Source organism: Sceloporus occidentalis, unplaced genomic scaffold (assembly GCF_023333645.1).
Source record: "Sceloporus occidentalis isolate IW3139 unplaced genomic scaffold, rSceOcc1.0.p SCAF_277, whole genome shotgun sequence".
Classification (NCBI taxonomy): Eukaryota; Metazoa; Chordata; class Lepidosauria; order Squamata; family Phrynosomatidae; genus Sceloporus; species Sceloporus occidentalis.
The window spans coordinates 390,142-404,307 of record NW_028317257.1 but is presented as its reverse complement, the minus strand read 5'-3'; the positions used below and the strand labels follow the sequence as shown (position 1 = coordinate 404,307).

Sequence of the window (14,166 nt, the reverse complement as noted above, 5' to 3'; positions counted from 1 at the left end):
GATTCCATAATGCTGTTACAATTAGTGGAATCATTTAAATAACACACAATAACAAACTGGTACTAAGGAAGAAGAGGGCCCTGCTCTTGCAAGCTTACAATCTAGTCTAGTTTACAGAGCATACATTTAGCCCAGAGTCTCCGTTCTGGGCTATGGTCCGGTTGGGGAGATCCTACATCTCCCTCTAACAGGCCTCAACTGGGATGACATCATTAACCGTGCTCAGCACCAATGGGATACATAGGAAGGAGGTCTGCTACTCATGGGGTGTCCCGCAATTGGGGTGAACAATTCTGGACTGGCTCAGGGATGCTGGAACAGAGCAGGGTCACATAATGCAAGGTCACGTGTCCCTGTGACTAACGTGAGAGAATCTCACAGCTGAGCTAAGGGGGTGAGTGAGGGAAGGAGGGAGAGGGTCCGAGGGAAGGAGACAAAGCGTGTAAGTGTTTGTGACCATGAATGTATGTATGTTTGTGTCTGGTCATGTATGTGTATGTTTGTGTGTGTGTGAGCATGGATGTATGTGTGTGTGAGCACGGATATGTATGTGTAAGTCTCTGAGCATTGACGTGTATGTGTGTCCCATCTGCCGTCACTGAATGAGCACTCACTCCAATGCAAGTTCTATAGCAAGGTGTGGGGCCCCAAGCTAAGTGGACAGGGAGTTTGATGATCCCAACAGTGAGGAGGCTCAGGTGTATGCAGGTAAAGCTTGGTACTGAGTGAAGTAAGCAATGCACAGACAGAACCAGAAACCAGTATAGGTAATCGGTGATGTGGAATCACAGATGGGTGATACAGAATGCCAGGAGTTAATGCAGAATGGATGGTGAGACATATCCGGATTGAGTTCACTAAGTAGGTAGTCATACAAGTCTGAGGTTGGTACACAACACTGGTAGTCAAGCCAGGTACAGTACACAGTTAGAGTAATGCAGGATCAGAATCACAGGGCAGAAGAGAAGTTAGGCAAGTCAAGGGTTAATAGGACCACAACAGGGTGCCTCTGCTAAGCAGTTCCGGATTTTTAAACCCTCTTCACCAACTCACAGCCATCTGAATCTGGGTAAGCGCACGCCACTCAGGACCTCTGACATGACAATGTGTGTGTAAGCATGATGTGTATGTGTGAGCCCGGATGTGTGTGTGTGAACGATGATGTGAATGTGTATGTGTGTGTATGAGCATGGATGTGTCTGTGTGTTTGTGATCTTCAATGTGTATATGTAAGTGTGTGAGCTTGGATGTGTGTCTGAGTAAGGATGTGTGTCTGAGTAAGGATGTTTATGTGAGTGTGTGTGTCAGGGCCCGGGTAATCAGGTTGAGTAGGAGCCTCATTGCAGGGGATACCTGGGGTTACTGTTTGCACACGGCGATGCATGGTAACCAAAGGATAAGACAGACAGGCACAAAGGAATACACCACAGGCAGAATTCCAGGTAATGCTATGTATTGTATATTATGGCAGGACAAGCAAATACAGGATAAACAGTCTCTTAGCAAGAAAACAGACATATGGCAGGAAGCCCACTGGGCACGGCACAAGGCAGGAAGCCCACTGGGCACGGCACAAGGCAGGAAGCCCACTTGGCAGGACTGAAGGTAGGAACAATACAGGATCAGATACACAGGAAGCCAGGAACAAGTCAGGATCAGGGCCAGAGCCAGAGCAAAACAGTCCTATAACTTCAATGCAAAGACATTGACTGAAGGGCAGAGCAGGATGAAATAGGCAGGCTCAGCTGGTTGCACTGATTAGGTCTGGGTGCTCCCGAGTGAGAAGGGTTACACCCAGGTAAGCAGAGTCAGTTGGTTTGCTCATTAGCCTACTGGGTACTGTGTACACATAGGAGGCCTCTAGGGGCTGCCGCTGATATTACAATAGGTAAAATAAATACAGAGTCCTGGCTGACGGTATAATACTGACAGTGTGTGAGAATGGATGTCTGTATGTGAGCATGGACATGTATGTGTGTGTGAGAATGGATGTGTATGTGTATGTGTATGTGTGTGAGCATGGATGTATATGTGTAAGAATGTGTGAGCATAGATGTGTATGTATATGTGAGGACAGACATGTATGTGTGTAAGTAAGGGTGTATATGTGTATAGGTGTGTGTATGCATGGATGTTTATGTGCAAGCGTGTGGATGTGTGGGAGCATAATTGTGTAAATGTGTGTGTGAGCATGTATGTAAGGGTGTGTGAGCATTTATGTGTATGTGTGTGGTAGTAGGTGCGTGTATATGTGTGCTGGCGTGAATTTATCTGTGCAAATGTGAGAGCTTGTGTAAAGTGTACATGTGGCAGTGCATATGTAAGTTACTGGGGGGGTAGGCAAGGGACAAATGGGATCATGCCAAATAATGAATAAAAGGAGAGATAGGGAGAAAGGATAGAGATAATGAGATGGAGGAGAGATGGGGACAACGTGGAGTGATAAAGAGAAAGATGAGACAAAAAAAGAGAAAGAAGAGCTTGAGATACAGATAATGAGATAATGTGAGATGAGGAGGAAGCAGAGAAATAAAGAAAAGGGAGAGTGAAAATACAGTGAAATCAGAGGAGAAATAAAGAGAAATCAAAGAGATGAGATAAATAAAGTGGTGATGTAGTGAAAAGCAGGGGCGTAAATAGAACCGGTGCGAGAATCTGTTAAGTCCCCCAACCCATCTACCCCCTTCTCAGACTATCTCCCCCCTCTCCCCCTTCTCACTATTTACCCTCTCCCTACCTCCCCATTCTCACTATCTACCCTCTCCCTACCCCCTTCTCCCTATCGACCCTCTCCCTACCCCCCTTCTCCCTATCTATCCTCTCCCTACCCCCTTCTCACTATCTATCCTCTCCCTACCCCTTCTCACTATCTACCCTCTCCTTACCCCCTTTTCACTATCTACCCTCTCCCTACTCCCCTTTCTCACTATCTACCCTCTCCATACTCTCCCCTTCTCACTATCTTCCCTCTCCCTACTCCCCCTTCTCACTATCTACCCTCTCCCTACATCCCTTTGTAGGTCACTTACTGTGAAGTCCTGTGGTGGGGGCGCAAGGCCTCCGTCTTGCAGCTCACTATCTACCCTCTCCCTACCCTCCTTCTCACTCTCTATCCTCTCCCTACCCCCTTTTCACTCTACCTTCTCCCTACCCCTTCTCACTCTCTACCCTCTCCCTATGCCCCATTCTCACTCTCTACCCTCTCCCTACCCCCTCCCCTTCTCACTATTTACCCTCTCCCTACCCCCTTCTCACTATCTACCCTCTCCCTACCCCCCTTCTCACTATCTACCCTCTCCCTACCCCCTTCTCACCCTCTACCCTCTCCCTACCCCCTCCCCTTCTCACTATTTAACCTCTTCCTACCCCCTTCTCACTATCTACCCTCTCCCTACCCTCCTTCTCACTCTCTACCCTCTCCCTATGTCCCATTCTCACTCTCTACCCTCTCACTACCCCCTCCCCTTCTCACTATTTACCCTCTCCCTATCTCCCTTTTCACTATGTACCCTCTCCCTACCCCCTCCCATTCTCACTATCTACCCTCTCCCTACATGTAGGTCACTTACTGTGAAGTCCTGTGGTGGGGGCGCAAGGCCTCCGTCTTGCAGCTCTGCCGCGGTGTACATGGCTTCACTGCTGAGGCGCCTGTCTCGGGTGAAGCGCCGGCACCCGAGACAGATGCCTCACGCTCCCACCACTGCAGTTGGTGAGGCAGGGGGCGGCAGCGGCAGGGAGTAGAGGAGACAGAAGGTCGACCGCTCGGCACCCCTTGGGCCCCCCTGACTGGCAGAACTCCAGGGCCTGGTCGCAGTCGCGGCCCCTGCGACCCCGGTAGTTCCGCCACTGGTGAAAAGGGATCAAATAAATGGGGGAGAAAGAAAAGGGAGATAAGTTAGAGATAAAGACTAGGGGAGATATGGAGGAGGAGAGATAAAGAGAAAGAGGAGGGGAGATGTACAGGGGAGAGATAATAAAAGAAAAAAAGGTTAAGTAAACAGAAAGAAGATGAGAGAGAAAGGGGAGAAGAGGCAAGAGGATGAGAAATAAAGAGAAAGCTGGGAAGATAAAGAGAACAAAGAGAGATACAAATAAAGGGAACAGATAAACAGAAAGGGGAGAGGTATAAAGAGATAAAAAAAGAGGAGGTAAGGTAATGAGAAGGTGGATCAAAGAAGAGGGGGAGAGATACAGAGAAAGAAGAAAGCTAAAGAAGATAAAGAGAGATAAAGAGAGATAGAGAGATGAACGAAAAGGGGAGGAGGAAAAAAAGCAAAGGGAGTGCTGAGATAAAGAGAAATGGAAGAGATAATGAGAAAGGGAAGGCTCAAAGAGAAGGGGAGAGATTAATGAGTGTTTGTATGTTAGAGCAAGCGAGCATCTACATGCAAGGGCAGGTGTAAGCCAGGATATTTATTATTCATGGGCAGGCATTTGTAAAAATAATGCGTGTATTTTGAAAATGCGTCCATTACTGTTTCGGCCTAAAGGGTATAGAATGAATAAAGGGTGCACGTGAGAGGAGCCCTGACTGAGAGGAGACCTGAAACTCTGAAGGGAGACTTCTGTGGCTGCAATCTGGGTGCAGGGTAAGTTCTGTAAAAGCAATCTGCAGAAGTTCTGTGGGTGCAATCTGAGTGCTGGGGCAAGGCCTTATGTACATATAATAAAGGTTAAATGGGATGTTGAAAGCAGATAGACTTGGTTGCATATTTCACAGAGGTTGATGGAAATAAAGAAATTGTGTTAATGTATAAACATTTTGCAAATATTTGTGTGTGTGTATACTGTATATTTGTGCGTGTGTGCAGAGACCACTCCCAAAGCAGACTCCACTGCTATTCAATATGCTGTGGGCTCTAGCCCCGGATCTTTGGGAAACCTAGAAACACCCCTGCCAACAGTACAAATCCTTGACATAGTTAATGTAGGGTAGTATATAAGTATATGTTCATCCAGATATCTTACTTTTGGAGGCAATATAAAATATGTGTTCTTCCAAATAAAACCGCCTCAACACAACCTGACACTCAGTAGCATACCTAGCGGGGGGTGCCGCTTATCAGGGGGGTGCCAACTTGCCGGCACCCCTCCAGAGACGGACAGTAATGTACGCTGCCGGAGGAACAGGCTCGCAAGCGAGTGATATCGGAGGTCTTTAACAGACCTCCGATACCGCTCCCTTGCGATCCGCGGGGCAACTGCTGCTGTGTGCCGGGGTGCCCCCACCGCTGTCCGTGCCCTCTGAACCGGAAGAAGACAGAAGAAGAGGAGCGAAGAGCGAGAAAAGGAGCTGAATGCTGTAAGGAGAAAAGAGGAACGGTAGGAAAGCATTCAGTGAGAGTGACAGTGAGAGTGGATTGGTATGTGTGGATTAGTATGTATGTGGATTAGTATGTTTGTGGATTAGTATGTATGGATTGGTATATGTGGATTAGTATGTGTGTGGATTGGTAAATGTGTGGATTGGTAAATGTGTGGATTGGTAAATGTGTGGATTGGTATATGTGTGGATTGGTATATGTGTGGATTGGTATATGTGTGGATTGGTATGTGTGGATTAGTATTTGTGGATTGATATGTGTGGATTGGTATGTGTGGATCAGTATGTGTGGAGTGGTAGATGTGTGAGAGTGATGGGTGTTATGGTGTACCATTTCCAATGTCTTTTTCATTATATAATTATGCTCTAAAAGTACATCATAACTCCCATCACTCTATACTGTTCTATACAGTGGCAGAGCTGGGAGACAGAGGCCTTGCACCCCCACCGCAGGACTCCTGAAAGGTAAGTGAACTTCAAAGGGGGAGAGGGTAGATAGTTAGGAGGAGGTAGATAGGGAGAAGGGAGTGAGAAGGGGTAGATAGGGCAGAAGGGGATGAGAAGGGGGTAGATAGGGCAGAAAGGAGTGAGAATGGGTAGATCGCGAGAAGGAAGGAAGGAGGGTAGCAAGAATATTGAAATAAAGAGTCAGAATGAGAGAGAGAAAATGAATGGATTAATGTGTGGATGAATTGTGTGAATGAGTGAGAGAATTGATGAATTTGTGAGAATGCATCAATGAATATGTGTAATTTGTGTGAAAGAATAAATGATTGTGTGAAAGAATTGTGTGAATGAAAGTGAATTAGTGACGGTAAAAGTGTTTGTGTTCATCATAGGTGTATAATTGATTTGTCAAAAAGGCAAAGATGGTATAAGCAGGGTGTTTATGGGACAAAAATGGCACAGGCAGGGTGTTTATGGGACAAAGATGGCACAGGTAGCGTGTTTATGGGACAAAGATGGCGTACACTCGGCTGTTTGGGAACAATGCTGACTCATGCTGTTCTGTTTGGGGGCAAAGATGGCACGTCCTATGTGTGTGTGTAATTTGGGTGCTGGTCAGGTTCTATGTGGGCAATGTGGACGCTGGCTTTGGGGTGTGCAATCTGTGATCTATGCCTGTAATTTAGGGGGTTTTATCTATACTTTTATTGCTGAGTTTTTATGTGATTTCTAGTTGATCTATACCTGCAATGCTATGTTTCCGTACATTATTATTGTATACCTGCAAATACGGGATTTGTATGTCTGATTCTATGTCTCCAGTGCTGAGTTCATGTTACCTCCTCCGTCGCGTTGCCGCCTGAAGGGACGCCGAGACGTAGCCCGCGCGGTTGGCTCCCACCTCATTCCGTTGGGGTGAGCTGCCGCCGTGTCCTTCCTGCTTCGAGACACGCGTCCCCGGCGAGTTCAAGGGATCTTGACGGGGCACGCACCTCCACGTCGTGAGAGAGAAACTAAACTAATGAATATTCATGTCACTCTTAAAGTGACATTTATCATTTTTCCTCCTCCCCCTAATTAGGAGGGTAGGAGGATCTGTATTGTTGGAGGGATATTTAAACCCTCATTTGGCACTACACCTTGCCTGCCCTGACCTTTGCTTGTGACCCCGAATACTCTATTTACTGATCCCTCGGATACTATTATTATTATTTTTTATTTTATGTTCCTGAGTTTCACCCTTGACATTGCTCTCTGTGGTGAACGGCCCGCATCTCCATTGCCCTGGTGGAAGAGCGTCCTCTCTCCACTAGGTGGCGCCTTTTCTGCAGCGCGGATCCACAGCCCGTACCTCGGTCGTGACAGTTCACATGTGAACAATAATAATAACTATATATATATATATATATATATATATATATAATTGCTAACAGCAGTCACACTCCTATCATGCCCAGACAACCAGTACATGCTAGAACCTGGGTAAGCCTGGGCGTGATAGGAGTGTGATTGCTGTTAACAATTATATATATATTAATATTGCTATTTTATTTCTTTGTCCAATTTTGATGTGTTACTTACTTTTAATAAAAGTGTGAGATGGGGGAGTCATTTTCGGTTTTGGCCAAGTAAATGCTGAATTATTGGTTTTGGTCCAGAATTTTCATTTTGGTGCATCCCTACTAAGCCAGACACTGAAGTGGTAGGCCTATACCACATCAATGTTTGGCTTAATATATAGTGATAGGGGTTATGCTGCACTATTGTCAATGTCTGGCTCAGTGTATAGTGATAGGGATTACGCTGTACCACTGTCAATGTCTGCCTCAGTATATAGTGATAGGTGTTATGCTCTACCCCATGAATGTCTGCCTCAGTATATAGTGATAGATGTAATGCTGTACCCGTCAATGTCTGCCTCAGTATATAGTGATAGATGTTATGCTGTACCCTCGTCAATGTCTGCCTCAGTATATAATGATAGATGTAATGCTGTACCCCCGTCAATGTTTGCCTCAGTATATAGTGATAGATGTTATGCTGTGCCCTCGTCAATGTCTGCCTCAGTATATAATGATAGGTGTAATGCTGTACCCCCGTCAATGTCTGCCTCAGTATATAGTGATAGGTGTTATGCTGTACCACCTTCAATGTCTGTGCCAGTATATAACGATAGAAGCTATGCAGTTTTAAAGTGTGTGTGTGGGGGGGGTGCCACATACAGGATCCGCCCCAGGTGCCAAATACTCTAGGTATGCCCCTGCTGACACTTTACTATTACCAAATGCATGCAACCATAAAACTGAACTAAAATTAAACCCTACCCCCTGAAAAAAAACCACAAGGCTTGGGGACATAAGTGAGAAGAAGGACTGACATATGCAAAGGTTTTTCAGATATTGGCTGCTATCAGTCATATCTATTTAACTAAACAAACACATACATTCTAGTGAATACATAGTTTTAAATGTAGTCATCTTGTGCTTCTCTCTCTCTCTCTCTCTCTCTCTCTCTCTATATATATATATATATATATATATATTCATAATTTGAGTTATGAGCTTTGTTCCTCTTTTAATTATTAGAACTTGATATCAGGTGAGATAGTGTTGGACATTAATCAAGAGATGACCACGGACCAATGCAGTGTACAATGAGTCAGTCTCCATCTTTGAAGCTACTCACCCTAACTTAGAACTTAGTTTTCTGTATCATAACAGTGAAAATATAATAGAAGATGAGCACATCCAGTTTCCATAGGTACCAATGACTTCTACAAGCCTTCTCATAAACATGTTGGGATACTTTGCCTTCCTTGTTGACTCAATGCTAACCCCCATAAGCTAAACTAAATAAAAGCCAAACCCTCTGAACAAGACTTGCCAAATTACTTCACATAATCATACTACTCCTACATGGCACATAATTGTCAAATAGCTTTGGGAATTCAAAAATAAATGGAGGAGGGTACAGTTTTCTTCGTAGGACAGAGAAATGGCCTCTGCTGGAGTCTTATTTTATTTATGTCACTACAATGTACAGTCAATGTATTTCAAAATAATTGACTCCAATCATTTTGAGTTTTAATTTATATCATAAGGGGTCAATAAAGCTGCTGGTAAAACTAAGAATCTGAACTTATACTTCAACCCTTTCCAAGACAAATATTATGCTGGAACATTACCACGTTACACAGGTAACTTTTTAACTTAAAGATATGTTCAAAAAACAAATAATCAAATGAGGAAACTTTATTGTGTGCACATCAATACATAAATGTAACAAACCTACTACGAACACACATTCAGTTGCTAAAGCTTATAAGAAGCAGGCCAAGTAGACAAGAAGTCTGACAAAAGCTGTGACCAGCATTTAAATTTAGCAAGGCACATCTCTGGATTATGTTAAATTCTTTGTCTGGAATATGTCTGTTTGTAGTTTGTTTTCTGTTGTGACTTGTTTTGCCTGTGCGTGATTGCTTAGCAAGACAATGACATTAGCAGGACCCTATCTCTATAACAATCAAAAACACTTGGTGATAGTAAATAAGTAGTAAGATTATCTCATGGAACTGAAGCTATTCATCTCATCATGATCCAAAAGATTGCTCATCAAAGGATTTGGAAATCAATATTAAGGAATAATATGTCCGATTGCCAAATCTTCTTAAATGTAGACTGTAACTAAAATTTCAAATATTTGTGTATTAAGTTCTTTAGCCACTTGTGACAGGTCACAATTAACATTTTTGAGCTTCAGACTTAAAGTCATGACAGAACAGGGTCGAGAAAATTCACAATGGTAAGACATATTCTGGTTGTAAAAATTATGGATTTAAAACTCACCAGAAATGCAGGTTTTAGGACATATAAAAAGTAGCTGTTATGTTGTAGATGCTCTAAGAAATCAACAATGGCACAAGATGGAAACCGAGTTTGTTAAAAAAACAAATGCATTGTAACATAGCACGGAAAAACACATAAACTGTGAGACAGTATAAACAGCGATAGTTGTTTATACTATGGGGAGAGTTCCACTCCCATATTGTGTAGTAAAAGTTTAATGCATGAGAATCTACTCATTGTTATTTTTCTGCTTTCCTTAAAGGCATACTCTTTTAGTCCTAAAAGAGTTTTTGTCAGATATAAAATTGTACTATAACCCAATATCTTAAATTGACATTCTGAAAAAATTCTGGTGTGCCCTCATGCCACACACGCGCACACACACACACACACACACACACTGTAGCTCTCAGGTAGATCTAGAAGAGGATCATCGCAGCAGAAAATGGAGAAAGCTGCCCCCTAGCGGTCGACAGGGGACACTGCTACAGATGGAGCTGAATGTAGTACACGGGTACAGTAAAGGCAAAGCAGACACACTGGCATAGAGCAGAAGAATCAGAACCCAACTGTGGTCAGGAGCCAGGAACCAATAATGAACAAACATGGGTCAGGCAAAAGTGTAGCTGGGGTCACGAAACACAATTCAGGGCAGGCGGTAATCAGCGGTAGTGAGTAAAAAAGAAGAATTAAATACCAAAGGTTCAGAAATAATCAAAATGCTAGTGGAGTACAGAGGTACTGTTAGGTTACAAAGTGAGGGATAAATATCCCTCCTAGCTTGAGGATCCTCCTACCTGTTTAATTAGGGGGTGGAGAAAATTGATAACGGGCCCCTTTTATTTCCTTTAATGAATATTCATGAGATAGTCATCCGCTCATGTCGTCATGATGCGTGCCCCGTTCTGATCTACTGATGTTCGCAGGGGCGCAAGTGTTGGAACTGGGAGGACCTGCTGACAGCTCCTGCTATTTTGCATTATTCAAACTATATCGCTGCTTACTGGTCCCAGCCCATTACATCATGTCATGGGCCACAGTGATATTAGAAACTATATGTATCTTTTTTAAGACCAATGTGTTTTTCAAATTGACTTTAAAATGAAGGGTCTGTCCCCATTCTAAACAAACAATATTTGTCCCAGAACCTGACATGTGTTATGTGCCCAAATATGTCATTATAAAATATGGGGCTGGTATGAAATTTTTTCCTGGGTTGGTTTTAATTCCCATTTTGGTCCTGAGTAGTGGTCCTGCTGCTAATTGGTGGCTGCTGTTAGCCATGGTCGGTGACAGTAGCGGAGGATATGATATTATGTCCTTGGCCATGAGGCTAGTTTTGTGGAGCTGTAATATTAAGCCTTAACCCCCCCCCCCCCATCCCTGCCCTGTGGGATAGAGGAAAAACTAAGAAAACATTTTTTAAAAGTAATTAAATCATTTAAAAAATAACCTCCTACCTCTAAGTCCACCTTAAAAACCCCAATAAATTGCCCTTTTATATATTATTTTTAATGTATTTGTATAGGGAGGGGCAAGGACTTGTCAAGTCACCTCACACCCGTTTGAGTTCCAACTTGTATTTTTATCTCACAGGTTAATTAGTTTGTGAGTTGTCTGCTGTTTTACATAAATATTCAGGCTTTGCACTCCACGGATAAATATAAAGTGGTTTAATGTACAATAAAGTTCCGGTATACATGCATATACTGGAAGCACCTACAGGTTAGTGAATAGGCTTGATTGGCTTGTTCAAACATTTGGCTAAGCGATGAGTTCCTTGGTTTAAATGGCAAAAAGATTGATTGCTGACACCACTTCCATATTAACAACTAGAAAAGGAACAGAATATAGATCGGACCAGTCTTAGTACAACAAACTTAATAGTGTGTTTTCCAGGGTAAGCATTTTCTGCTGGTAATTTCTGAATATATCATTACAGGGTCAAAGTATTCTGTTGAGCAACAGATAGTAGTAATTCATATGATTTTCCTCTAACTGTTCATTAAGTCAAGGACACCGCATTCCATGGTCATGTCCCAGATAAACATTTATACGTTCTGTAATATCATAAATGGAACTGATATGGCATTACATAACCTTCATTCTCTGTAATTAATGACTTATTTGCTGATCTAGTCTTGACATTATTTTATTCCAAGAAGAGAGTTACTTAAATTTCAAATAAAGCTTACAGAACTGTATTGCTGTATAATTAACTGGAATATTGCGATACCAAAGGACATGCAATAACTAAAATTTTACATCAATAACAAATATTGAGATTAATTCAGTAGTGAAAGAATAACTTAAAGAAATACTTTGAGTATCTTATATTTTTAGGCTTAAATGTATTTAAGAATATTCAGAATTCAGTAAATTATTTCATTATGTTTGATATAATTATGAGAAGAGTCCTATGCCTGACCAAACTCTACCCTCTCCAACTTTCACCTTGCGGAGGTGTCCCCTCTGTGGTTGTCTACAGAGGCCTGTGTTGCAGTGGCTACTTTGTGTGTAACAAGAGGATATGACATCATAGCCTACTGCTCTGCACAGTAAAGGGTACTACAAAGTGGTTTCCCTTACGTCCTAACTGGCAGCACAAGAGGGGGTATTACTGCCCCTGTGAACAATTAGGACAGGTGGAAAATTAATGATTTACACAATTAAATAAGCAATTAACCCCCTTTACCCCACCTATAAAGGGAACTCCACCCCTAACCACAGTGTGCTTTTTTCTGTCCTTTGGACATATTGGGACAGGTGTCTCTGTGTGAGACCTTGTGTTAGCTTGCTAACCTTTATTTTACTTTCTTTCAGGTGCCCTCCTGTTGGATTGTGTATCCTATTTTTATCTGCTGCCCTGCTGTGCGGCAGGACGGCCTCATTTCACCCAGCATTATCTGTGTGTTTGTGCTGGATCTATACCTGACTGGTTTGGATGTCTCCTCCCAGCTGCTTATCTTCATGTCTGCTGATCTAGGCTGTGATGTTCTGGAGTTTCTCTATGCCTCCCTGTACTCGTTTTAGCTGCTGAGGGGGAGGAATGCATTTCTTTTTCCTCAGCAGCAGTAATAATCCCATAGAAAGTTTGTTCTTACTTGGATTCCTGATTTTCTTTTGTGGCGTCTGATGTCACTTCTGGGGGGGCGTGGCTTCCCGTTTTGGCTCTCTGCCAGTTATTAACCTGTTAGTGTCCTTTAGGCTGTCTCTTGGTACAGCTATCTTTGGCTTTATGTGTTATCCTTCCCTTGCATTTTCAATCTCAGGGTAGGTATAACTAAGAAGATTTTTATGTTTAATAAAACTCTTTATATTATTTTGGTCATCTCTTTTGCAGATGTCATCCCATACTCCAGAGGATCCTGCTCCTGAGGGGCGCAAGTCCACTGCCAAGCGCAGGCATTTTACCTGCCGCGGGTGTGATACACCTCTAGAGGATGCTTACCCTTATAGTCGCTGCTCAAGTTGCAGAGATCCCCCTGAAGCAGAACCCAATATACGTGATATGATTGGGTTAAAGATTTTGTTGGATCCTCTATCAAGAGATTTGAGGATACACTCCAGATAAAGAGACCTAGGGCCCAGTCCCCTCCTAGGTTGGCCCCTATGTCTGAAGACGCTTATCTCTCTGTAGATGAGCTTGACTCTTCTGAAGAAGAAGAACCTGCTTCTCCGTTCTGGTTTCCCATTGAGAAAACCCAACACTTACTAAAGTCCATCCGTTCAGGGGACGAGGATGTTGACCCTAAGGAAGCTCCAGAAACCACCTCTAGAGGGCAAAGGGCCTTCAAAGTGGATGAGTCTCTCATTAGTTAATGGAGACTGAATGGAAATTCCCGGGAAAAGGTCCGGTTATCACCTAGCGGTTTAAATCTATGTTTCCGCTTAATGTAGACCAGCAGCGCCCATGGGGTCCTCCCCCTAAAGTCGATATGGCCATCGCCAAGATGTCCAAGAGGATCTTCTTTACATGATGCCATGGATAGGCGCGTAGAGTGTTCCTTGCGCCACAATTATGCGGCTACTTCTGCCTCAGCTTCTGTGGCTATAGCCTCTAGTGAGGTTACTCATTTTCTGCGCACCAGAATGTCTCAAATCCAGTCGGATATTGATGCAGGTGTTCCAAGAGACGATATCTTGAAGCAGTTTAAAACGGCTCAACTGGCTGTGGAATTCCTTTCGGATGCTGCGCCTCAACATCTGAAGCTAGCCTCCAAATCTTTGGCGCTATCTGCTGCTGCAAGGAGACCCCAATGGTTAAAACCCTGGAAGGCGGACAACGCCTCCAAATTTTCGCTTTGTGGGTTGCCTTACGAACCTGGCAAGCTGTTTGGCAGTGAGCGTGACAGGATCATGGAGGGCCTTTCTGACAAGAAAGGCAAATCCCTCCCCCAGCAGGCTTCTAGAGGGAGGGGCAGACAGTCCACAGGATCCAGGTCCCAGGGACCTTCTAGATCCCAATGGCGTCAGGGGACTCAGAAGAGAGGAGCAGGTTGCTCCCGCGGGTCCTATGAGAAGAGAAAGGACGTCTGGCGCCAGAGAGTC

General features: G+C 43.6%; 1 protein-coding gene across 1 annotated transcript in view; it reads left to right on the top strand.

Moving 5' to 3' along the window:
* Positions 1-13,189, top strand: part of LOC149275602 (WD repeat-containing protein 27-like) — a 203,375-nt gene extending 190,186 nt beyond the window's left edge. The window contains exon 26 of the mRNA XM_089504538.1: positions 12,959-13,189. Coding sequence (XP_089360664.1) covers positions 12,959-13,189 — 231 coding nt within the window. The remainder of the gene's footprint in view (positions 1-12,958) is intronic.
* Positions 13,190-14,166: the final 977 nt, after the last annotated feature.